The 27,637-nt window shown below is 36.4% G+C and overlaps 1 protein-coding gene across 1 annotated transcript in view; it reads left to right on the plus strand.

Moving 5' to 3' along the window:
* The window catches only part of PTH2R (parathyroid hormone 2 receptor), a 1,294,618-nt gene that overhangs the window by 782,983 nt on the left and 483,998 nt on the right, over window positions 1-27,637 (plus strand). The window contains exon 7 of the mRNA XM_044075404.1: window positions 605-665. Within this exon, the coding sequence (XP_043931339.1) occupies window positions 605-665 (61 nt within the window). The remainder of the gene's footprint in view (window positions 1-604; window positions 666-27,637) is intronic.

Below are 27,637 nucleotides of genomic sequence, written 5' to 3' on the forward strand. Positions count from 1 at the left end.
ATGACTGTGCATACTGTTGACTATTGATTTATTTTCTCTTGTTTATTGACAATGTTGCGTAGAAGTGTATGTACAAACTCCAAGGATAAAAAATTCAGTGTAAACAGAAGAGGAAAATGCAATAAAAAGCAAACATTTTCTTTTTATTCTTAGGTCATGTGACCTTACAGTTATTATATTTACAGATTTAGGGTTTGGTTGTGAAGTCCCCACTTTGAGAGGTATTGGAGTGCTGCTGTCCCAAAAAAAAATGTTTTGTTACACTTTGTTTATGCTACATATTTAGATACTGTGTTTTCTGATTAGAAGAGTTTTTGGTAGGTGGGGCTTTTGATACTTTGCTTACAGTTCCTCTGGTTTTGACAAAATGAGACCTGAGGAATCACCCTATATAAGTGTATTTTATATATGCATATATGTGTATATTGATTTTGTCTTTCACAAACTGATACCTGAGAAATCACTGTATACATGTTGTATGTATATGTAGATGTATGCATTTGTGTATATACTGAATTTCATCTATTAATAAACAGTGTCACAACTTTAAAATGGCATGCTTTATTAAAAATAAGGTCTGACACATTCTGTTTTCTAATTTCAGGAGTTCCTACTATTTTTGTGGCAGCATGGACAATCGTCAGGATTATGGTAGCAGATACAAAGTAGGCACTTGAAACTTTTCTGGATTTTATTTTCTTATTCTAATCGTCTAGACAGATGATTTTAAAAGAATGCTACCTCAGCTATGCACCACACATCCCAGATTAGTAAAATATTTATGCATTTTTTTATTTTTATAATGCATTCCACCCTAGTAGTTTATTTTGTGATTTTAAATCCTTCCTGTATTTTTTTTCTTTGCTTCATCCTTTTGTTTGGCTTCGTTGGTGTTTTATAACATTCCTAGCATGGCCAGCTAATGGGTTGCAATCATTCAACTTGCTAAACTGCATATTAAAAGGGGAAAACTTAATGAGTAGGGGAGTGGGGACCAACCCAGGGCCATATAGATTCTTCAGTGGTCCACAGAATCAACTCTGTCATCGGGTTTATTCTTCCTTTTTATCTAGCTGTATGTGATGACCTGCAATAATGAAAATGTTGGTGGAAGCAGTACGCCTTGATGTTTTTCACCTATTTTCTCACTGGATACCTACATTTCTACTTCTCTACATCACACAATGCTAGATGCCAGCCTAATTCTAGGCAAGCTATTTGTCCTAGTCCTTTTACAAAACAAAACGTATCTGTTATAAGTTGTCAGTCTTTGTCTGTCTTTGTCAGCTTCTGGACAGAGTATGCATTCAGGATATTGACAGTATAAACAGGATTATTCTTTTGGTACCAAAGTGCTCGGCCCTCCGCAAAGTCTTTACCTTGGCTTTCTTCATTGTCCTTCATCTGTCCGTTACTTACCACATGGTACCACTGGGGGCTAATGAAAGCAGCTGGATTACAGGGGGCTAATGAAAACATCAGGGTGACAGGGGAATTTTGGACTTGTACAATGCATTTTACAGAGATATGGTTGAGTCACAGGATGCTATTTCAGTGAATGTAAAAAGAGTGAAGAATGTTCACTGAAAGGACTTTTGCAATGGTGACGTTTTGATGTTTCTCCAGTTTTATGTGACCTTGTTGTTGTCATTCTCATTCTAATGTTCTAGAATGCCATATAGGTTTAGGGATGTGGGGGTGCAGAGGGTATTTCTTTGAAGGTTCAGAGAAAGTGTTTCAGTGAAAAATTTTTTTTTTACATTCACCAAAACTGTATTCGGTAACTTAACGTGCTTCACATCTTGCAAGAACACCCTTAGTGTTCAAGTCAGAGTGACTCAGTTGTAGCACAAGTACTCAGAGTCACACTAATGTGCCTTTTTTGTGTATTCACAATGCTGGCAACTGCTACTATGACATCAATAGGGGCAGGGTTACATGCTAATGTTGTCATCAGTGCAGGGGCAGGCAATGATGATGAGACACACATACCTAAATAGTATTCAGATGACACAGTGACACTTGTCCAACTAAATTCAAGGTGGACATCCACAATGCAGAGTGTATGCATGCCTCACCCAGGGGAACCCATGGCTGGAGTTGCTTACCATCCTGGGTGTGGGATGGTACCCCATGATGTTAAGCAGCAGTGATGTTCCCACTAGGGAAAATGAGCATTGCATCTGATATGGGTCTACTCACCACTGTGAAATCTTGCAGGGCTGCCTATCACCATTATGTGCTACAGTTGGCTCCTGACATCGGGGGGGGGTATTTGAGATCAACCAGCAGATACACCATAATATCTGGGAGTTGGCACAGAGGATTAAGGCTATGAACTGTTCATTAGCTACTTCCTGTGGTACAGGGTTTGATTCCTTCAGACGTCATTTGCCTACTGTATGTCAATGTGAACAAGTCACTTAACCAAACAGCACTTTGGGGAATTGGGAATTTGGGCTAAGTTCCTTAATAGTGCCCTGGACTGTATGCCTAGTAACTACCTATGAATCTATCTGCTGCAAAGCAGCTCCATGAGGACATGAAGTCCAAGGACACAGTACAGATGGATCATATGAAGTCTGTGGTGGCACAGACTGATTCCATCTCTATCAACATGCAGAAGATTGCCAGTGGTAACATCACTGCCTATTCTGGCAGTGTTGCTTAAGACTGAAGTAGGGTGTATTCCCATGGAGTCATATAAGGTGGCTGTTTGAGGGTACATGCTTCTCACCTGTATCTGTAATTGTATGCCAGTCTGCCCCCCCATAGGTGGAATGACATCCATCCTCTGTTGGCATGACACCTCATCAGCAAACTTCATCCAGGACATGGTCCCACAGTTGTACACCATCTTTGCCAGGGGATAGGTCCCAAGTCATAGTGTAACAAGACATTGTTGTGGTTTCAGGTCAAGGCCATTTTGTGGTGCTCCCAACCCATTACAGGAAATTGTCCCTTTCACAGAATGCCTGTTAACCCCATCTCTACCTTCTGTGATGTGCTGCTCCACCTACTGTATGTGTAGACAGGCACACGTCATTGTGGACTTAGCCACCTGTACACATGATGACACCTGTGGTCCATTCCACTCATCCTCCTGTGTGGTGTAATTGAGAAAGTCTGATACCTACTGTAGCCTGTCTATGAACTGAGCAGCATAGCCAGACATTAACACTGTGCATAGCACATTTGTTCTGTATACTACGCTGTCACTGTGATTGTCAAGGTGCATAGGGCTGGACTAGATGTTGGTTCCCTTGTGCCACCAGGTGTCAGTCTGGAGAGAGTTTGCATGACTGCATCTTGCTGCTGTTTCACATCACTCTTGTCAGATAATAATATTGATGCTCTTTCCCTGCTATCCATGTTCGTGTGTGTCTGACTGTATCAATGTCATTGTCTGCTCCACCTGCACCCACAGCAGCATATTATATAGCAAACAGTTTGTTATGACCACTGTGCAGAACATAGGGTCATACTAACATATACCACCAGACATACCTAAACAGTAAAAGTGGCTTTGAGCAGGCTGAACACACACTATGTATTATATTGCAAACGTGTGTATAAAGTGTTACACTGGAGTTAGTCCAAACTGTGGGTTTCATATGGGTGTCATAAGCCAGTGATGTAGCATGTATCCATCATCACATGCAATAAATTATAACTGTGTGAGGAGGCTAATACGCAGTGGCGGCTCATGCCATTGGACTGCAGGACTGCAGCCCCTTCAGCTGTGAAGAGAAAAAAAAAACAAAATATTTTAAAAAATAAAATATTTAGTGCAGTATACTATTGTATATTTACTGCCTGCTTAGCTGCAACTGTCTGTGAGTCTGTTAAAGTCCCGGAACTTGAACATGCTCAGCAAGTTCCGGGTTTAAAAAAAAAAAACTAATTTCTGTAAATCTGGACTGTTGTAAAAGCAGTCTGTATTAAGAAGAGAAGACATCAGTATGATGCCCAGAAGTGTATGCGGTTTGTAACCACAGTAAACTGGAAGGAGATTGAACTGCCACGTCCACAGTCATGTTCGTGATGAGGATGGCTGGCAGGCTACTGATTGGTTCTCGCTCTCTTCCTGCACTTTGTTTGCTGGGAAAAAGAGCAAGAAACAGTCAGCAGCAAATTGGATGACTTGAGGCAGGATTGGGTGCCTGCAATTTCCCGCTGCTGGGTTGCGGATCTCCTTTTCAAGTGTTTTCTCAGAATGGTGACTGTAGATTCTAATAGTGTGGTAAGGAGGCTGGAGAATGAAAAGCACATAGATGATTTTAGCAAGCTATCCGCAAGCAAGTTAAACTATTTAATATGAATTTTTGTAATCGTGGTACTGGGGGCGCAGTGGGAAGATGAAGAAATGGCAAAGTGGTTGACCTACCAGTGGTGGACACCAATATTGTTTGCAGGTGTCATGTAAGTAGTTTGTGCCTTTAGGAAGGAGTTACCTGAATGGGAAACTCTGCATTGCAAACTCTCCATTAAAGTTAATTTGTTGAAGTCGATCAGTTGCTGTAGCTTCAACGTCTTGTGATCACTGAATGTTTGGTATGTGCTGCAAACTGTTTAATGTTGTGTTTCTCATTGCTTATCTTTGCTTTTGTGGCTTGTGTTATGGATGAGATGGAATTGTCAGTCGTTACACTTATGTAGTTATCAAAAAAATACAAATGATTAGAATGACAGAAAACTAGGTGATAATGCAGTTTACTGGACATTTTGTTTTAGTGTGATTGAGGATTGCATACTGTGGCAATTTTGTGTTTGAAGCCTTTTATTATAGTTAATCACTGGAAAAAAAAAAGTTAACTCCATGTTACCTTAGCACTTAATTTTGAAGCTCATGTTTACTGTAAAGGCAGTTTTCACAGAGCTGTGCTTGTAAAAATGTAAAGGGTTCTGTTATTCACAATGAAGTGACATACTTTAATGTTTTCCTTTGTGCAGTCAAATGGTAGATGTGCATAGGTTTTTTTGCAGTTATTTGCTCTTTAGGATACGTGACAAACCAGTAGGAAAAAAAAGTAATTTCTGTGTAATGAAATATTAAAAGCAGTTGTTTCACAGCCTTGAATTTGTATATGCATTGGGTAATGTATTTACTTTTTATATTGATTATTGATAGAGCAGATCATGCACAAGACTATCAAAATGAAGTCATCTGTCAGGTGCGCTGCCAGTAATAGCTGCATTTTTATTGAATGCCCATTGTTTACCACTTTTTCTTCTGTACAGCTGTAGTTCCTTCTGATGGAGCTACAGCATGTTTCTCCATGTGGGAGCAGAAGTAAAGAATCTAACAAGTTGTGGGAGGCTGTGCATTTTAACAATGCCACCATCTTGAACAGTACTGTGATTGTCTACATCTGACAGTCAGTATCAGTATGTTTTGTCTTTATTTGGCTTCCTTTGATTTTTTTTTAATAGTGGCCCTTGCTGATGTAAGAACATTTGAATGTCAGACATGAGAAAGTGTCTCAGCTAGGCTAGTTGCACTTTTCAAAACTGTAGCTATAGTTTAATATCCCAAGTATGGGAAATCTGATCACTGGGATTACTAGCTCTTACTTGTTAGTGAGCGTACTTATTCTGGACTCATGTTTTAACATTGTGGTGAGAATGATGTCTTTAATTACCCACCCCTTTCTAGCTGACCATGCTCATTCAGCTGTATCCTGCAGCCCCCCCCCTTTGATTTGAAGTCACCAGCCGCCACTGCTAATACATGCATGTAGCTGTATACATTAATATTTGCTACAGTATACTTACTGACTAGATGGCCAGTGGAACATCACCACGCAAGAAGCAGTGATATAGATGAGATGTGTGCCATAATCATATGAACAGCCTGCTGTCTGTGTAGACACCTAGGATATGATTCCACATACATCACACACTGCTTGTCTGTTCATAGAATGGAAGCCCTTCATTTCCACAAATTTTGTGACTATGGGCTAGGCAAAGCCTTTATTTCTATGTGGTTGCTATCTGTGGTACCCAGTACCTCAGGAAGGTGGATGATACGGAACACGCACATACTTTTAGCTCTCTGTTATGGTGTGCTAAGAAATCATATATACTCATCCACATGCAGAAACATGATACTGAGGAATGTGTTCAGTATTGTAGAAGTGAAAGAGTTACACATACCTTTGTCTCCAGAGGTATGAGAAAGCCACACATTCCTACTGATTCTGTGCAAACAATGCATTCGCTGAAGCCCATGCAATGAGCTGATTTACATAAAAAAGCAATAAATGTTCTCTTGGTTAGTAAAGCTGGGATATGTCATTTCATGTAAGTACCATTTTCTTTTGCAACAAATTGCACTTCATGCGTAATGGCTGAAAGCTGTGCTGTTATTTGTCAATGTATACCACTTCATGACTGATGCTGATAATCATAGCATTCTTGTAGCCTGAAACAATGCTTTTTGACATGCTTTACCCTTTTATTGGAAGGTTTCCCTCACAAATGATTACAAACTACAGCTATATTCAGCTAAAAAACATTTGCATATCATTATGGCTTCACTTTCCTACCCAGTTTCATTTGTGTATGATTAGACCGTTATTTTGCAAATGTCTTCTGCAGTGCATTTGCGCTGTCTGCACTGCAGTGCAATATGAGAATAAAAATTGATGTGAGGTTATGTGTAGCTGACTCCTCCATATTTGTGAACTTTGTACTATGTAGCTTTCTATGAATCCTGACCAAATTTTCCCTGTTATCTAGAGTCTAATATAAAAGAGTTACTTATCTCAAAATGTATGAAACAAATACATCTACTTGGCAGTTATAAATGCCACAAATATAAAATTTGGATGCTAATGTTATTAATGTTTTTAAAAATGCAAATCACAAAAAATAAAATCAGATGTTAGTTTGAATATGTTATGTGCTTTGCTAAGTGTGCTTGTGACTGTTATATAGATATAATGAAAGGGCTCAGTTTTGTGCACAACCAATATCTGATGTCCTCAAGGAGGGCAGTGTGCTGCCTGCACTTCAGTACAATATGGCTTTTGCCCCTTGATAACATGTTAATGATCTGTCCGTACAACTGTACCCACAATATATATGAACTGCAGGATACCTAATATGGCCAACCCCCCAGCAAACCATATTAACAGTGTTTATTCTACATCTGCATAATGAGATGAAAGCCATGTTGCACTGCAGTACAGACAGCACACCGCCGTCCTTCAGGATCTGGATGGTATTTTTTTTTTCAAATGTGGAGAACACTATGGTGGATAACCAGTGTGAAACAGCTGGCCAAGGTATAATGCTTGGACAGAGTAATTTTACACTTCATTAGCACAAGGTTTGTGGGTTAAAGGGTGTATGGTGTGGCATAAAAGGACTATGGAGGCCATACACCATGTGGTTGGGGGGGGGGAATCAAACAGGTCATCGACATGGAGGGTATGCTGCTTTATGTGGATGTAGAATAACCACTGACAAGGTGCTTTGTTTGGGGGAGGATATTAGGTATCCTGGTGCATATTGTAGTTGTAGGACCAGATCATTAACATGTTAGCATGGGGTGAAAGCTAGCTGCTGAAAACATACTGGCTGCATTTACTCTGCATGGATATTAAAAAAAATAGATCACACAAACAAACAATGCAGTAAAAACTACAAGAAAAACACAGCCAAGCTAGAGTCTTCACTATGTATTAACTTTAACCTCTTCTGTTGGTGGTTCTTGGGCTATTTGCATGGAAAAGTCAAGCACATTAGGAAGCCAAGTAGCTGAAACTCTGTACATTCCTAAGGGGTCATTTGCATATATCTCATACAAATTTTGAATAAATGTTTTATTACACTAGCATATTCTTGTTCTTTTCAGAGTATTTCACTTCTTTTCTTTTAGAGATTTTTTTTGGGAAGGGATGGATTTTCCAGAACACTGGCTATCAAATGCAAGTTCCACTCTGAGAACCATATAAATCCTCTCTTCTTAGACATACCAAATAAATGCTATTCATTGTTTACCTCATTGTAAATGGCTTGATGTTTGTTCTATAATGCATTTGAATTTTATGTTCTCTGAACCAGACCATAGAACAGTAAGCCACTGTTTATAATCATTACAAATGTATCAACTGTATTTCTTATACTTCTGCTTTGTGGCACAGGTCATGGTTAAAAAGGGTCCTCAGACCAGCCCATGGACCTGGTGATCAAAATGTTACATAAAATAAATAGTGTGTGTGTGTTTGTGAACAAATGTGTGGACCATGAAGACTGCGGGAGGACTCTTCCTATTGGTATCATTCTGGGAAAGTGCAATGCTGTTTGGAAAGGATTTGTACAGTGAATTCTTTATATGTTCCACACATGAGATTCCACCAACAACAGTGTCCTTTAAGAACCATGGTTTGCCAGGCATTCATGATTTAAGGGTACTTTATTAACATTTACTACAGGAAAAGAGAAGGTGTATGGAGGAAGGCCTGGTTAAGTCTTTTTAAATCAACAATCTGAATCACAAAACTGATGCAAGTATTCAACAAGGAGCTATATATGTAGAGTAGAGCAGACCATATAGACAAGAGTTAGTGCTTTATGACATGCATTAATAACAATTCAAAAACAGAATATTTTACAATGAAACCCTGTTCTGTTTGCATTAGAGAAGTGGAAATAATGTGCAGTATGTCAGTAGTTTTTATAACATCTTTGTTCTACCCTGCAGCTGAACTAATGTGGAATTAGTATAATTAGGAGAGTATTAGGGGATATATTCTCCCAAACAGGGATTGCAGGGGTAATCACCCCTGGTAAACCACGGTGTATAATCAGTATGTCATTTATTTAAATATTGTAGCTTAGGTGTAGTGGTTAACTGTCATGGATTTGTTTGGTGAGGCAGAGAATGTGTTTACTGAGAACAAGGGGAGCTCTTGCAGATTAAAGCAAATTCAAATTCATACAGAAATATATTAAATGCCTTGTCTGGCAGTTAACATAGAAGATTACAACTCTGCCCTCTTAATGAGCTGCTTCTTATGTCCAGGGTACAAAGTCTGATTTCTTCCTTCATTTGCCTACTGTGGTTCAATGAGGCACTTAACCAGATGGTGCTCTTGGGTCACCGTGAAAAGGGGCAATTTGTCCCATGAGATTACCTAGTAATCAAATAGGTAAAATAAAAAAAGTGCTTATTGACTCGGTGCATTAGAATAAGTTAATCAATAATTAAATAAAGTAGACAAATAATTAATAAACAATGAAGAAAAGAAGAAATGTAGAGTACTAAGTTTATCTCTTAGTATCAAATTAGAGAGCTATATCTTGAAGGAATGCATAAATCCAGTAATGGTCAGAAACCTCAACTATCCCAATAAGTAGTTCTATAAATATGACTCGTGATGTGTATATGAGGGTCCATATTATATTAGCGAATGCACAGAATTGTGAATGCTATATAATCGACCCACAATCTCTGAAAACCCAAAATGTCGAACACACGGATCAGCGATTTTTTTCCCAGGGGAAAAAAATCGCTGATGCGTTAAAAAGAAAAAGAAAAAAAGAAAATCCAAACACAAAATAAAGTGGGGGTCTGTGCCCCCCACACTCCCCTACTTAAATATACCAACTCTAAGATCACACCACAGTGGAGGAAATGGTAAAGTCCCGAAAACACCCCAGTGATTTTTTTCCCTATTTTGCCATTTCTCGTAATGACGTTCGACTAAACAGTGTTCGCAATTCGGTGCGTTCGCTAATATAATAGGGACCTGTAAATGAATAGTCATCTGAAACATTGAGCTGGATCCTTGGAACCCCCAGAGCCCAAGGGTGGAAAACTACAGGATATGGATAAGGATTATAACCTGTAATTTCACATTTATAACTTAAAATGCACACAACGTAAAATCTAAAACATAGAAATCAACAAATACCAACATTACAAAGTAAAGAACCTACAATGATCAATAAAGTAAAATAAGTGCTGCCCTTTTACAGTCACTGAAAAAAATGCTAAACTTAACAGTACCATCAAACATACTTTGAATAGTAATACCATTAGCGAAGGGTTCGTTCTAAGGTACCTTGTAGAACTGGGGATCGGTGCAATGTCAGAGTTAGAGTTAGGGTTAGCACACATGGGCAAGGTGGACAAGGGGAACCTAAGGTTACCTTACGAAAAACATTTTCCCTAGCATACACACACACACACACACACACACACACACACACACACACACACACACACATACACACACACACACACACACACACACACACACACACACACACACACACACACACACACACACACACACACACACATTTTCATCACATAGCCACATACAACATTAAATCTATTTCCTTACTTAGCTTTTACTTTAATCCTAACTTGCAAACTTAAGGAATATCAGAAAGTTTGGGTATTGATAAACAACCCCACCTACTTGCATGCAGTACGCAAGCAAACCTCACAAAACATATGGAAAGTCAATGCTCTCAAAACTGACATTTCCGGCATTCAAAAACATACACTTTTCACCAAAAACACACATCCAGTTCACTTAGGTGATATTGATAGATTTAATAACATAAACTGTAACCATGGGCAGAATTGTACCAGAAATGAAGATTCCTAAGGTAAAGTGGACTCAAGCTGTGTAGGGCAAGGATGCTTTATACCAGAAACTTATAGGCAATACATGACTGAAGTGGTAACCCATGCAAATATTCTGCAGAATCAGCATAATGTAATCATAAGTCTCCCCAGTCAGTAGTCAGGCTACAGTATTTTGTATTAGTAACAGGTTGTTAAGTTCTGACTCTGAAAGGAAAATAGTTCTTGTTTGTACTACCCCTTCACCCCACTCCCACAAGATATGATAATAGAATAAGATGTTTTCAACGTTTGTGGTATCAAGTTTTCAGGTTTGCATTTTCACTGTTTATTTATGTTTGTCCATGGTTGTTTGATTCACATTTATTCTATTTACCTTTTTGGCATAACTCCATTTATGAAGTCCAATAAAAAGATAACCAAAATTGTCAGACAATTAATTGTAATTTAAAAAAGGAATTGTTACAAATTCATAGAAATTGTACACCATGAAAGAAAAAAAAATCTATACAGATTTAATGTTCTGCATATTAGAAATTTGAAGAAGAAGGGTTGATGCAGTTAATTAGTCAAAGAGAAAATTGCTGACAGTGGAATATTAAAACCTGCACTATAAGTATTGAAAGCATCTTAGGCTTCTCTTTAACTGAATATACAAAATTAATCAAATATGCAACCAAGTTAGTGACAACTGCTGAATCAGTGTCACAGCGAGAGAGAGAGAAATTGTCTTTGAAGTTGTGGTAAAATTAGTTCTGTTAGTCATTTGAGAACCACACAATTGATTTCAGGAAGTAAAATAGACTAACTTTCACCAGAAGGAGAACAGCAAAGGATTTGTGCAGCCATTTCTACAATATGCCATTTCAATGAGCATTAGTAAGGAATGCAGCTGGGTGAGCGGATACACATGCTGGCAATCTGGAGTGTTAAGACACGGGAGAGGGAACGGGTTATTTTAAATGCTTCACTATCTTGCAGTCTGATGGAATGAAGATGTAGCATCTAATTCTTAACCCTCAGGGGAATAAGTGGTCAATGTGGGTGATTTGTGTCCTGTAACATGAAAGATAAATGAAAAGACCAAAAATTATTTTAAAAAATGGATAATTTATTCATTTCATGTTAAGATTTTCAAACTCATTGAGGGGACTGGTTGGTTACTGACTGATTTAGTGAAGAGCATTCCATTCAGAATGGTCTGCACTGCATAACATCAATCTACAGCAAATGCATTACAATTTTCAGGGTGTGCAGATAATATACACACATAAATAGAATTGCACTGCTGTTTTAATATATGACTCATGGTCAAGCACAGAAACACTACATATAATTAAACTTAAATTTAAATGTCTGTAAATTGTTCAAATAAGCATTTTAAACAACTACTCAGCTGAGTGCCATACCATCCTGTTTAAGGAAATAGCAGATCACATAAGTATACAAACGTACACCACCAAAGGCACGCATATACTCAGACACACACACACACACACACACACACACACACACACACACACACACACACACACACACACACACACACACACACACACACAAGCAGATACTAAAATACTCAAAACCACAATCAGCGTACTTGTTAAACTCAAAGAAAAATAAAAAACACCGCACTAGAACAGAACAGTGTCTTTAATTACACACATTTTTAAGTGCTTTCCTTCCAATTGAAAAGAAACTTCATCAGAAACAATGTGATCTCTACTTCCTTCCTTTTATACACTTTAAAAAGGTGAAAAAAAACACTGGCAAAAATTTAAAGGTATACAAACATTAAAAAATCAAGTAGTATTCCCAGACTTGCTGCATCAAATATATATGTACGCTAAACACCAACACCATTAAATATAAAAGTAAATATTGTATAAAAAAGTAAATATTGTATAAAAAACAAAATAGCAGATGCAGTAAAAATTAGAAAACAGTAAACACGTAAAATAGCTTATATGATCGATTAAACTGTTTAAAAACATTTTAGAAAAGTAAGTCCTATGATGGGCAGTCTGACTTAATCTTCAAAATAGGCTTGATAGATATTATGTCATTAATACCTGGTGGGGCAGTGACATTTAGTAAAAGCTGCCAGTGAAGCTTCCTCTTCTCAATAAAGGTTTCCCAATCACCACCTCTTTCTGGGCATTCCATCTTCTCTAAAATGGTAAATTTGTAATCTTGATTCAGAGATACAGAAAGATTAATTGCTTGAGTATTGATCTGAGGAATTCCAGTCTTTTCTAAAAAAGGTATTGAAACACGAGACAGCTTCCTATAAAAGGAAACAAAGAAAGATTCTCTGAGACATCAATGACTACAAGAACAACAAAGTCTACTCTGCCCCATGTGGAGGAGGAGAACCAAAGGATAATAATGGCACACCATCCATTAATGATCTGGGCGAAATCATCGGGGAAAAGGGGACAGTAATATCCCCTGTAGATCTAAGAGGTTAGAGGAAAGAAGGGAGAGACAAGCCAATCAACCCCAAAGATTAAGTCAGACAGCCTGTCATAGGACTTACTTTTCTAAAATATTTTTAAACAGTTTAATTGATCATATAAGCTATTTTACATGTTTATTGTTTACTAATTTTTACCGTATCTGCTATTATGTTTTTTATACAATATTTACTTTTTTATACAATATTTACTTTTATATTTAATGGTGTTGGTGTTTAGCGTGCATATATATTTGATACGGGATGTTTGGGAATACTTCTTAATTTTTTAAAGTGTGTATACCTTTAAATTTTTGCCAGTGTTGTTTTGGTGCCTTTTTTAAGTGTATAAATGGAAGGAAGTAGAGATCACATTGTTTCTGATGAAGTTCCTCTTCAATTGGAACGAAAGTGCTCAGAACTTTGTGTAATTAAAGATTCTGTTGTATTCTAGTGTGGTGTCTTTTTATAATCAGATACTAACACACAAAGGCACACAGAAACGCAAACACAGACGCACACACATACAGACAGACAAACACACACACACACACACACACACACACACACACACACACACACACACACACACACACATGTGCAAACATAAAATCAGATACTCATACACAAAGACACTGTAAAACACACACACACACACACACACACACACACACACACACACACACACACACACACACACACACACACACACATAAATCAGATACTCACACACACAAAGACAAACTAAAACATGAACACAGACACACACACACACACACACACACACACACACACACACACACACACACACACACACACACACACACACACACACACACACACACACACACACACACACACACACACACATCCATTGCCAGCCCACCAATGTCAGGAAACAGTCATCCAACACACAGAGAAACATATACAGACGTCTACAGTCAAATACATTCACTCCAAGCACCCCACAAGCACTGTGCTTGCATCTGCACAGAGAGGTACATAGGTAGGTACTAGGCTAGCTGCCCATGTGGGCCAGTCTAAGCCTAGCCAATTTCCCTGAAAGGTGACAGACAAACTCTGTACCTTGTGTCTGTAAGGTAAACACCTTAAACATTATGCCAGCTCCCAGCCCTATAGACACACTGACACACACACACACACACACACACACACACACACACACACACACACACACACACACACACACACACACAGGTACTCTTTATCTGGATTGGCAATCTGGTGAAACTGCTTTACATCACTGTGCAGAAATTCTCCTATTTGCAAATCACAAATAACAGAATTTCTGTGCGAAGTTCAAATAAGGAAGAAAAATGTAAAAAACACACTATTTGTTAGGAAGCCCAATCTGTTATGCTCTCTAATTGCTACCTTACCCCAGGTAGGCCTATTATAAAGGAATGGCTAGTATTCCAACTATTGATGTATATCGGCTGCTAAAGGTATGGAGCATTAGTGTTTGTCATATATTGGTTATACATTTTATTAAATATTACAGTACTCACACAAAGAAAATACATGTGATGTGATTCAAAACATCAAATACAGCCACCAACTCCAGAACTGGAACCCAATGATCAATCATGAACTTGATGATCCAAGAAGTAGTATAAAAACTGGTTTAGTAGTACTGTTGTTAAACATCTTTTTGAACAAATCATGTCTTGTATCAGTACAAAGTACAAATCCTTTAAAACCACTGTGTAAAAGATCAGTGAGCAACTCTACAACTTGGTAAGCTCCCCGGTAACTAAACTATGGTATGGAGCACTGTAATTGAATCCCACAGGGGTATGCCCATCAGCTGTAAGAAGACTCTGGCTCCCAAACATTGGAACAGCTCCTTCTGCCATAGCCACCAAAACCAATAAACAACAAATGTAGAACAAATCCAAATGGTTATAGCTGTAGAGTTTGAACTCTTCTGCCAAGTCTAGAATGGGAGCCCAATGACCAGTCATAAACTTGATGATCCAAGAGGTGGTAGTGTAAAAGCTGCTTTATTTAAGCTTTAAAATTACAAATGTTAGCTTTTCATCCATCAACAAAAATGGACTTCTACACAATGACAAACCAAAGATGCCAAGGTGATTTATATTGAGTTGACTAATTGAAAAATTGCTAATCATTCTTAGCCAATAACTATTCAAGAATAATTAACTTATTATACTACTCTACATATTTAAAGGTGCAGTAAGAAAAAAACTGGAAAAATTAAAAAAGACAAACCACTTGATAATATTAATATTGACTTATTCCAGTGAGCAACAAGGACTATTAAAAACAATTAAAAGACCAAAAACAGTTGATAGTAGCTTTGTTGTACTTCTTTCGGCTTTTCCCGGTTAGTGAGTTCCACAGTGGAACTCCGGTCCACTAATGATTGGCAGTAGATTTTTTTACGGGTGCCGAGGTGCCAGCTCAACACCCAACCTTCAGCGAAGGCATGCCCATTCTACGCATGTCTTTCGAATGCCACTCAACCACGGGGAGGACATGCAGACTCCACATGGAAGGCGCTGCAGCCGAGAATCAAACAGGAGAACCTCTTGCTGTGAGGCAACAATGCTACCACTGCACCAGTGCTGCTCTAGTTGATAGTAGCTTTGATATGAATTAAATAACCAACTCAAAATCACTGTATGAAAATTACTGCATAAAAGTGATTTTTGCATGGGAAAGCAAATACAGTATCTGTTCCCTTCTCCATTTTTCAACTACATTAAGTTGTACTTAAGGTTTTTAGATGGCATATTTATTTTATGGACTGGAGGTCCAGATTCTATCCCAGAATTTATTGAATATATCAACAGAACAACCATGTTTTTGAACTTTACCACCAAATGGACAAGCGGATAAACTATCTGGACACTACTGTTATTAAAGGGGGAATAGGTTTCCTATCCAACATATACAGAAAACCAATGTTTCCAGATAGTTATTTATGTTTTAAAAGTTCACATTCATTTTTTCTAAAGAAAAGACTTGTAAAAAGGAAATTCATAAGGTTAGCCCATATAATTTCTGACAAGAACTTGTCTGATATTAAAAGAACTAAATTGCAAAAAAATGTTTTAGAAAGGGAATACCCCTATGATTTAATAAAGGCTATCAGTGATGAAATATTTGAAGGGTGGAGAGTGAAATATATTCCTTTACTTGGTATTGGCTTGAGCAATTTGACTGATACCAGTAAACAAGTTGTTTTGAATTTGGACAAAAATAGTCTTACAACACACAAAGATACAGAGGTTACAACTGATTGTCCTTTGAGTAATAGACTCTCACCCAAAAAGACACCTGTTGTCAGGTCATAACAAAGGGCATTCACTATATAGTACAACTGGTACATGCATTGTGAAAAATATACTAAATCAAAATAAGGGTATTTTGACAAGTGAAGAAAAATTACAAAGGATTTTGGGGGAGAAACTTGTTTTTGTTTATAAAAGATCAAACAATATTAAGAACATTGTTGAATTTAACAAAGACATACATTTGGACTACAGACAGAATATAAATACCAAAAAATGCACTTTTTGTATTCAATGTAAATATATTTTAGAATCCATTTCCATTAAGTTAAGTAACAGTCTGAACTTCATCATTTACCTCCAAGGGGGGTAACTGTACTAGCAAGGGTTTAGTTTATCTAGCTTTGTGTTTCACTTTTACAGCTTTCTATGTGGGAAAAACAGAGTGACAACTTAAAAATGGCTATACAAGCATTATTATATCTCTAAATGTAACATTAAGAATGCTCTATACAAAACTGCTGTGGAGTGTAAGGAATTTAAGAGTTTTTCTTTTACTATTTTAGAAAAAATTCCATGCAATCACAGTGGAGGAGTATGGAAAGAAAAAATAAAGATTAGGCAGTTAATGTGGCAACTGGGGTTGGATGCTAATGATCCACATGGTTTAAATGACTCATTTAGTTTGATCCCAGTGCTTAAAAAAGGCTCTGAAATTATAATTAAAATAAATATAAATCCTACCTATTTATTTGGAACAAGATGTACAAATAATTTTACATAATTTCCTTTACCATGTACTAACTGATTATAAAAAATACAGCCTACACTTTCAAGAATAATGTCTGTGTTTTATGAGATGACTTTTATGCAGTGATTTTCATACAGCAATTGTGTGTTGTTTATTTAATTGAAATCAAAGCTACTATCAACTGGTTTTGGTCTTTTAATTGTTTTAATAGTCCTTGTGACTCACCAGAATAAGTCAATATTAATATTATCAAGTGGTTTGACTTTTTAATTTTTCCAGTTTTTCCTTACTGTACCTTTAAATATGTAGAGTAGCATAATAAGTTAATTATTCTTGAATGGTTATTGGTTAAGAATGATTGACAATCTTTCATTTAGTCAACTCAATATAAACTACCTTGGTATCTTGGCTTTGTCATTCTGACAAACGTGAGACATTCATTTTTGTTGGTAGATGAAAAACTAATGTTTGTAATTTTAAAGCCTAAATAAACCAGTTTATACACTACTTCTTGGATCATCAAGTTCATGACTGATCATTGTGTTCCCATTCTGGAATTGGTGGCTGCTTTTTCTGGGTGTTTAGTGTTTTGTTTTCCAAAATCTACAGCTATCACCACTTGGATTTGTTCTACGTTTGTTGTTTATTGGTTTTGGTGGCTATGGTAGAAGGGGCTGTTCCCATGGATGGGAGCCAGAATCTTTTTACAGCTGATGAGCATACCACTGAGGGTTTCAATTGCAGTGCTCCATACCATAGATTGGCTACCAGGGAGCTAACCAAGTTAGTCAGTTTGTTCTCCGATATTCTACAGAGTGGTTTTAAAGGATCTATACTTTGCACTGATGCAAGACATGATTTTTTTTGGACCAGAGGTTTAACAACATTTCTAATAAACCAGTTTTTACACTACTTCTTGGGTCATCAATTTTGTGACTGATCTTTGGTTTACCATTCTGGAGTTGGCGACTGCCTTTGCTAGATATCTGGTGTTTTGGTTTTCAAAGTCTACAGCTGTAACCACTTGGATTTGTTCTACATTTGTTGTTTATGTAGTGAGATTCATCTTCCCTGGGCCTCCACTGAAAATTGGCTAGACCCACTCAGACTTTCCTGGTAAACAAATGTCAATAAATAAATAAATAAATAAATAAATAAATCTCTAGAAGGCAGTCACAGTAAAGACACCTTATAGAAGCAGCTTACAAATAAGTTATATGTCTTTACTGAGCCACTTTGCATACTTTATACATGTTATGCAGCATGAGAAGTGTTTTAAGTGATTTTTTTCTATTTGTAAGTCATTGATCATGATACAAAGCACAAGTACAATGTACAATTTGCAGTTTGAAATTCATTTTTAAACTAAAGTCGACATTTCATCCTTCTCACATTTAACTCATGAAAAGACCTGAGTATTTTGTTCTTCTGTAGAAATATCCCATTTAATCATCAACAATTCTCTTGCTGCAAGCCAATTTAACAGAAAACTGAAAGTTGTGGATCCAAAAATCCCATGTGTTCCTTATCCAGAATGGCTCTTAAGCCTGAAATGCTGCAGCAAGATAGAAGTCTGCATATTACAGGTGAATAAGCCTTAAAGGTATTTAATGCTCTCACCTTTCAAACAGTGGGTAAAAAAAGATAAAATTGCATCAGACAGGGTAGTATTCAGGAATAAATTTGATTCTTGTAAAATCTGTTTATTTGCCATTTATTCTTTACAAGTAATTAAGGCTCAATGGAAAGTATTACTGGTTATGTTATTCAGCTAAATAAAAGAGCCAGCTACTGAATATGGTGAGTTCAAAAATTTATTGATATGAGCTAGAATAGTTTGCATATGTAATAATTGCTAGATAAAGTAAATTGTTCAGTTCAAATCAAATAAAAAGCTGTTGATGTATGCAGAGTTATTGAAAATATAATGTATAAAATTAAAAGTATTAAATGAGGAAACAGAAGTGTGTTAGATAAACTGTGACTCAAATAATGCATTAAAAGTGAAGCCTAAATTAAACATGCACAGTAAAAGCAAAGGTGATTGATAACAGAGCTATGGTATGTAATGACAAGTATAGTGCAGTAACATTTCAAGACTTGTATTGTATGTGCCTATAAACATGAAATGAGGAAGTATCTAGCATTTGAATAGTCTTCTAAGAAATACTCATTGTACAAAAACCTGTTAATAACAGTTTGGAAATTTGCAGGTCATTGAGGCAGAACATGAAGCAAAATGGCTAGAGGCACTATTAAATAGAAGGAATTGATACTGTGAAATTAGAAATTAAAGTGAAAGTGTAAGAAAAAATTTGGGATAGTAAGAGAAACTGAGCATTAATGAAATAAGTACTAAACTTTAACTAAACACAGGTAATGAGTAAAGTATTTTGTCAGAAAATACTTTTAAAGCACTGGACTAGAAAGGCATTGAAAGGAAAGCAGTGTAATGACTTACTTAGGACACTTTCTAAAGCCATTGGTTTAAAAGTTATTGACTTGTGAAAGTAAAATAGCATTTATAATGTAGTTACTTACTTATTTGCATGCATTAACCTGTTTAGAGTACTGATCTACTTGGGACTTTTTTCCCATCTCAGCCCACTAGCGTGGAAGAATTAAATGGCTTGCTCCAAGTCACACGGTCAACAAATGGTTGCTGATGGAATCATACACTGGACTAATGGATGAAGCTTGTTAGCAGCTCAAAACTCTTCTATATGCTAAACTAAGATCCTTTTTCAAACAGTCGTACTAGATCATATTGTTAATTAACTAATATTCTGGCTATTTGATTGGTGATAAACTGAGAATGGTCATCTCAAATTCTGTTGAGAGCCACAGTAAGTTTTGCTATGTTACTTTATCATCAGTACTAGAAGTATTTTGAAGACCAGCTGCACAGTAGTTGAAGGTATAGAAAGTATTGTGACCATAGCTGAAGATTTGCTAGTATGGAGGCCATAAACATGAAGAATGTGGCAGTAATGGATACAGCTACTGAATAGACCAAACCAGTATAACTTTTAAGTGGAATAAAGGCAGGGGTAAGATAAGAATGCTAAGTCTGAAGTATGTGGCTCACATTCTAACAGCAGAAGGACTGAAGTCAGACTCCCAGGTTTTTAAAGCAGCACTGCTAGTACCAAAGCCAGAAGACAAACAGGCTGTAATGACATTTCCAGGAATGAAGCAGAATGTAGCACTCGCTTAGAAAACTGTTGGAGTATTGCAAAGCTAGCGGAACTGTGAAATGACTACAGTTTTGAAACACCAGAAGCACCTAATTTTAAATATTGTCATGGAAATAACTTGTTTTACAAGTGAATGCAAGTCAGAGTGGTAGAGGTGCAACAGTTTTACTTGAATATATATATATATGGTAAATTTCATTTATATCCCCGATGAGTCACTTCAACAGATTAATATGGACAAGAAATGTTCACATTACATAATGGCCTTAGTTTGAAATGTGACCATTTCTTTTTCAAATGTCATTTTGTAGTTATGAAAATGTAAGACAGTTCTTTTGCAAATGATGTAAATTTTATAGTAATATTCCACAACACAGAGTTGCAGATAATCATGTTTCCTTCAGTTTGTGTGGAGAAAAAGCATTGCAGCTTGATCACTCTGACTAGACCCTGCAGATTAAACAAGCCCCCATACCCAAACCATGAGTTAAGATATAAATTACTCGCTCTGTACCAATGTGTAATGCTACAATATAGCATGTCCTTAAAATAAGAATTCATAGCTGTGCACATACCAGCGATGTTTTCTGCATAGTGTTATTTGCTAGAAGTTTAGATTATGCATTCCCTGAAGAGAGCAAGAAAATAAGTCTACAGAAATGCCTTATGAATTTATTTTGTATTTGTATACCAATGTATGTAGATACATTAGGGTATTTATCTAAATTACACAAGCATATGCCACATTTAGTGTGAAATTGTACTGGTTTCCATTTAATATGTCTAAACCATCCATGGTATTTAATAAATTGCTAACAGTGCTGAATTATTAATAGAATATGCTAATATTACAATAATATCAACAGCAAAATAATATCCCACTGGTTCATTAAACCAGTTTATAAATCATTACACCACATATTCTCTTGGGTTTGATCAGTGCTTTTTATAGAGGAAATTTTGTTATTATTTTTAAGCTGATCTTCTTTATGTTTTTGACATCACAGGCAGTTTTCAAACAACTTTTATTCCTGATTATAAAACTAATGTTACACATCTATAAATGTGAATACACACAGTTCTTGGAAGTGCCAGTTGTCAGTGTAAGTTTTAAATTTGCGTAAGTCATTTCCCTGTTTTAAGACATACTACAGTACAGCTCTGGAAAGACACAGCTGCTGTATCAAAACAAATTATTCACATTTTCCCTGGAAACTTTTTTTTATGGTTTGTGATTAAACCCTAAGGGAATTTTACATATGAAAATAAGGCAAGGTTATTGTCTTCTAAGAAATATAATACTGGTAAGAATGAAAAAAAAAATAAGGTTCTAACAACAGAAAATGTTAAAATAGAGACAGAATGATTTTGTTTAGAATTATTTTTTATAATAAATCGTATTTCTTATAACATAATTTGATAAATTGGGACCCCTCAGAACAGAGCAAATGAAAAACATGTGCCTAATATACCTTTCAACTGTCCCTGATTTTGACTCAAATTTTAGCTCTGTCCCTCTGAATCCTCTTAACACTGGTACCTTTTGGACAAAAGGTGATGGATTATACTTAATAAATAATGCCAATAATTAAGTGCGAAATACTTATTTTACTTCAGGAAATATATATTAATTCACATTCTCTAATTTTGTTAATGTCTCAAGTTAATACAACTAATATTTTAAAGTGTCCCTGATTTTTTTCTGGATTTGTCAATGATTCTCTTGAGATTTGTCCTTGATTGGTTGAGAGCTAAGGTGCCTAATCATATACAAATGAAAGTATAAGATGGTATCTACACATGCTTGTGTGTTTGTGTTTATGGACAGAGACAGCTAGAGAGAGAGACAGATGACAGACAGAGAGGAACCCAGCAGTGTGTTCCTAGTAATTGTTTACAGTGGCTTTTCATAGTTCATTTAACCCATTAATAAATGAAAAGTACATAAAATAAGCAGTGACATATAAAGGGCAAACGTATTCTAGTAACTTGTGCACATATTTAATCTGCATGATACCACATGTGCTGTGCAGTTACTTTTGTTAAATAATATTCCAGAGTTTTAGGAAATGTTTAATGGTTTGATGTAGAGGTATTCAGCTTAAAAAATGTTGGCAATAAATTTTCTCCTTCTTATATGTGAAAACATATTCTTCCGCCACCAAAATTAGTTACAGTGTAGCATAGAAAAGCAAACACAAAACCAGAATGAGAATACAATCCTATGGATAAACATTTACAATACATTACAAGAGGAAACAAAGCCAAGCCACAGTCTCATGCATGTGGGGTGCATCATCTTTCACATACCCTGACTAAATTATAGTAGTCTGAGATCACACTAGCATACGCGTCTGAGGACATATCGGAGGGCATAATAAACACAGGGTTAGACCCCCCCAGAGAACAAATGCTTCACAGTATACCACCATACAAACTGAAATATCCCTATGAAATGGTGCCACCATGAACAAGTGAAAAGAAGACCCCAAGACCCTCAGTGATGATAGTCACTTATATCACAGTGTGTACCAGGTAAATTGCAAGAAGTATATGAGGTTAGGTGGTGCATATATTAATCTGCAAGCAATATTGCTGCAGGTAAGAAATCAGTTTGAGGGGTGCACAAATAGTTGTTATAGTACCTATGTCCCTGAGGCATGAGTTAACAAAAACTGCAAGCTGGTGATTCAAGTGCTGCAGATATAAGCTAAGCATTAGATGAACTGAATTAAAAAAGCAGCTATTACCAAGCATATAGCAAAACAAATCCTGCAAGAAAGTAATGAAGTCAAAGAAGAAAAACAGTTAACTGACAAAGTCGGCGACAGCAAAATTATAAAATGGCAGCCATGAATAGAATACCCATGAATTTCATCAAATTCAGGTGATCGACTATATCATCCGTAGACTAGTCTTCATAATTATCTGAAGCAGAGGCAACAAAAATCACCTCTTCCCCACCAACTCTTAATGCCAGTAGCAGACATTTTTCTATATCATGTGTGGATCCTGACTGTTGCATTTTGAACCATACTCAGAACATTCCTTCAGAGTGACAATGTGCATGGATATATCTGAATAATCTCAAATACTTTTTTGTACTAATAAAATCATGGAAAATAAAACGGAATTATACTGGATTAGAAAATGAGATTTAAATAATAGTACATATAAATAGGGCTCTAGTGTTGTTGAAAGCTCTGTTAAATGACAAGGTATCCATAGAAAGTACCTATAGTAATGGTGCTGAACATATTTGTAAAACTAGCTACTTTAAAAAAAAAATCAGCATTATCTGATTAGCTTAATGAAAGTGTAAGATGATGTGTGTTCTTAGAGTTGTACATTTTGGTATCAAACTTGTATCATATTTGCATTTGAGAATGCCATTATCTCATGTAAGACATTATTTGCTGCCTTTATACTTATTAATCTATTTTATTATCATTATCATTTGTACGCTGATTAACTTTGTTGTCATCAATGATTTACTCCAAGGATGATTTACTCCAAGGATTTGCTACTTTTCTCAGTAAGTAATCAGATTTTTTCCCTTTAGGTTCATTTAAAAAAGTTACTAGAGATCATATTAACTCCACTCGTTACAAATACTAGACACATGTTTTCAGATATTATTTGGAAAGACATGACTTCTTACACCAGAAATAAATGTGTTCAGTAGATTGACATAAATCCAAAAAAAAAAAACATTGACAATTTCGTGAATCCAAATACTTGGAAATAGCATGTTTCCCAGTAAAAGTGCATATTGTTTCCTTTGAAACCTTTCCTTCTGTAGCACTCAAATGGAATAATTAATTTTTACATTTGGTGCAAAATTGATTTTGACCACAACCCATAAACTAAGTGTTGCAACCAGCTGCATGCCTAATGTAAAAATAAGAGGCTCATTAGAAATTCGGAAAATCAGATTTATTCACACATAATTTTTTTCTGAACTATCATATTTTATCAAATCATGATCAGGAGGGGAGACAAGACCCACTCTTTGAATGCTACTGAATGCAACATGAGTTTACTTGAGTTAAGGCAGATAATGTAGACAAAATTATTTTACAAACAGAGGGACCAAACTGAATGAATCAATAGCCCTGGAGCCAGTACTGCTGTGCTGCCCCTTAAAAGATATGCTTAGGGTTTATAGTCATCTATCTTCTCCACAGCCACAAAATGTTTCTAGGCCACAATGACCAGCACCATAGTGAACCATCTGGTACCCTGTACAGATCTTCAAATTGGCATCCCCCTCAACTCAAAGTTGAGGAGCAAAATAAAATAAAAAAATCACACACAAAATGATAAGATTGTGAGGAGAATAAAATGCATGAGAAAAATAAGAAATAAAAATTGTTTAATGCCAATAAAACAAACTGTACTTAAAAGTAAGCAATTTTTTCTCTCACAATCACTCAAAATGGAAAGAGACTTCATCAGACTTTACATTTTATCCAATGCCATGTGTCCTCATTATAATTAATTAAAAAAGAATTTTCTGAATTTGAGAATTCTACTGCATGTTTTGATTTAAAAAAAAAACAGACATACACAAACAAAACCTCTGCTCCTGCAGCTGTAGCAAGCCTGCTTGCTAAAACTGTAACAAATAATTTGCTACAGTTACGTACACATTCACCTCACACTAAGCACTTCAGCCACACTGCAGTATAGGCATCCATTTATGAAGCTACATTATCCTTGGGGTTTCATCAATCAGTACCAATACTGCAGTCCTGCATCATCAGCTCCTGCTGATCACATCCCTGACAGCCTGCATGTGAAGAAGGTGTATGCCTGCCCCATCCTACTTATACAGCTCTGATAAAGGCAGACTTCCATGACCCGTCTTGTATCTGTACAAGGAGAAAGGGTTGACTGACTGTTCTACAGACAGAATAAATGTGCATTATTTTTCCTGAATTAGGGACCCTGTTATCATTCATAGTCCTGTTTCCACCACTGTGGGACAGGCTTTTCCGGAGATTATACAGGAGTATGATCACATGCAGCACTGTTCCAGTGTTTAAAAGTGGGGCCACCACCCAGTTTGTCAGTGCAAGGTTATGGTGTTGTCCTTGCCCTTGACACGGCATTAAAATATGAGCATAAAAAATCCAGTAGTGCACATTCCTTTCATCATTTCAGAATGAGTCTCATCTACTCCTCCACCCTTACCTTCTGAGAATTGTTTAAATATTGCAGTGGCCTCATCTGCAGAAACAGACCCGATCCTACAACTTGTTTCTGGCACTCTCTTCTCTAATGAGAGACACGTGTGCAGTGTTTTTAGGTTCCACAGGATGCTCCTTCCACACAGATGCAATATTTGTTATAACAATATGACAGACTAAAGAGATGGAATCCAGTTGAATGTGGCCAGCTTCATCAGCATGTATGGCTGTGCAATAGTTATACACTACCACACCATATGATGACGTATATTCCGACATCTGGCACAGACTAGAGGTGACAATGTATTAAAGATATACACATATATTGCAGTCTTCGCTTTCAAAACATCAAAGATTCCTGCTTAATTTTTGAAGAAGAATTCTACACATGAAAAATGTAATAACAAGGTATTTCTGTACTCACCTTATTTGCATTGTTTCATTTGAAAGTATTTTCCCTCGTTGATGAAACTATCTCATCATAGTCTTTCTTATCATTTTTGATAATTAACGCTTTAGTTATAGCATGTATTACTTGAAGATATCTTAGTCTCTGGCAATTTATATATAATATAAATCATTTGTTTTGTCTTTTTTCTTTATTGGAAAATGTACTATTATATTCAATTTGCAAAATAATTCTATTTATTCTAATATATTCTGTAATTCCAACCTAAGTGAAATAAATTATTTTCAGAAACAAAGAAAATATATTAGTTCACTGTAAATACAGTTTTCAAAAGCAGGACTGTGTCAGTATTTTTGGGATGAATGTTTCAAATTCAAAGTCAAACCACTGTTGGTGCAGTAGCAACACAGTTATCAAAATACACTTCAATAAACACTTTTCAGTCCATGCTTCTTGACAGTCTTTCAGTCTCTGAGTATCTTAATGACTTTCCTAACAATCTTCTTTGCTAGGTCTACTAAGTACTCTTATGGATAATTCCCTACCAAATATTCTTTCAGGATGTTATGTACCTTGATGACTCTTGGGACCTCATTTTGAATATCTCTCAGGGCAATTGTCCGGCTGCCTGTTTGTTGGAGCCATCATGCACAGTTTCTGTATATGACACAGTATCTGCGGGGCATATTCATTTTCATTTTGAGTGACTCTGGCTGTTTTCTTCTTAAGAATTTTTCACTCTCAGTATAAAAAACAAAAGATTTGAGTTGTTCATGGCACTGCATAACCATTTATTTTGGATATTTTTCCATAGAGCCTTGCTACACTCATACTTTGGGATCTTTTTCAAAGAAGACAGGAGTCTTACCCTTAGACCATAGCAGTAGTTTTGTCCAGACCAATTTTCTTTCAGTTTTTCTTTTTACTGAAATTAAGCTTTCAGGCTGAAGTACAGGAGGAATGGTAGGTATGCTACTCTTAATCTGTGAAACATATGCAGCTAAGCTGGCAACATGTATACACCTTACAAGGGCAGATTTGTATGTACATTTAATGTTTTGTGCTTTTTTCATGAAGTTTTTCAAAGTCTGCTCTGTTCTCTTGACTTGGGAATTATGGTAAGCTGAGAATGGATGTCCCTTGTTGCAATTTCAATTCTTTTGAGCAGTTTTTGCACTTCATACTTAATACCATGGACCGTTATTTTATATTACCATATTAGGTATTCTGTTTCTTGAAAATGCAGATTGACATGCTCTAATCATGCTGTTAGTTGACTTATTTCTCAGCATTTGGTTTAAAAGCTGTCAGATTTTAAGACCTGGTCTCTTTTCATATTTCTGTAGCAAGAATTGTATTCTTACTTCTCTTCAGCTTAATGTTGTTCTTTGTCTGCCTCTTCATACTTTTCTCTGATGTGACCACATATTGCTATGCCATCCATTATAATAACAGAACTATCAAACCTGTCAATGACCTGAAAATCACATTTTCAAACATTGCAAAATATAGGCAAGAAGATAGTTCCAATTTATTTTACATAATTGCAAGTATCATTGGGAGAATGGCCACGGTGGTGCAGTGGTTAGGATTGTCGCCTCACAGCAAGAGGTTCTCTGGTTTGATTCTCGGCTGGGGGCCTTCTGTGTGGAGTCTACATGTCCTCCCTGTGGTTGCGTGGGTTTCCTCCAGGTGCTCCAGTTTCATCCCACATCCCAAAGACATGCAGTAGGTGGATTGGACACTCTA

The sequence above is a fragment of the Protopterus annectens genome, chromosome 6.part1 (assembly GCF_019279795.1).
Source record: "Protopterus annectens isolate FY-2018-M chromosome 6.part1, PAN1.0, whole genome shotgun sequence".
NCBI classification, from domain to species: Eukaryota; Metazoa; Chordata; order Ceratodontiformes; family Protopteridae; genus Protopterus; species Protopterus annectens.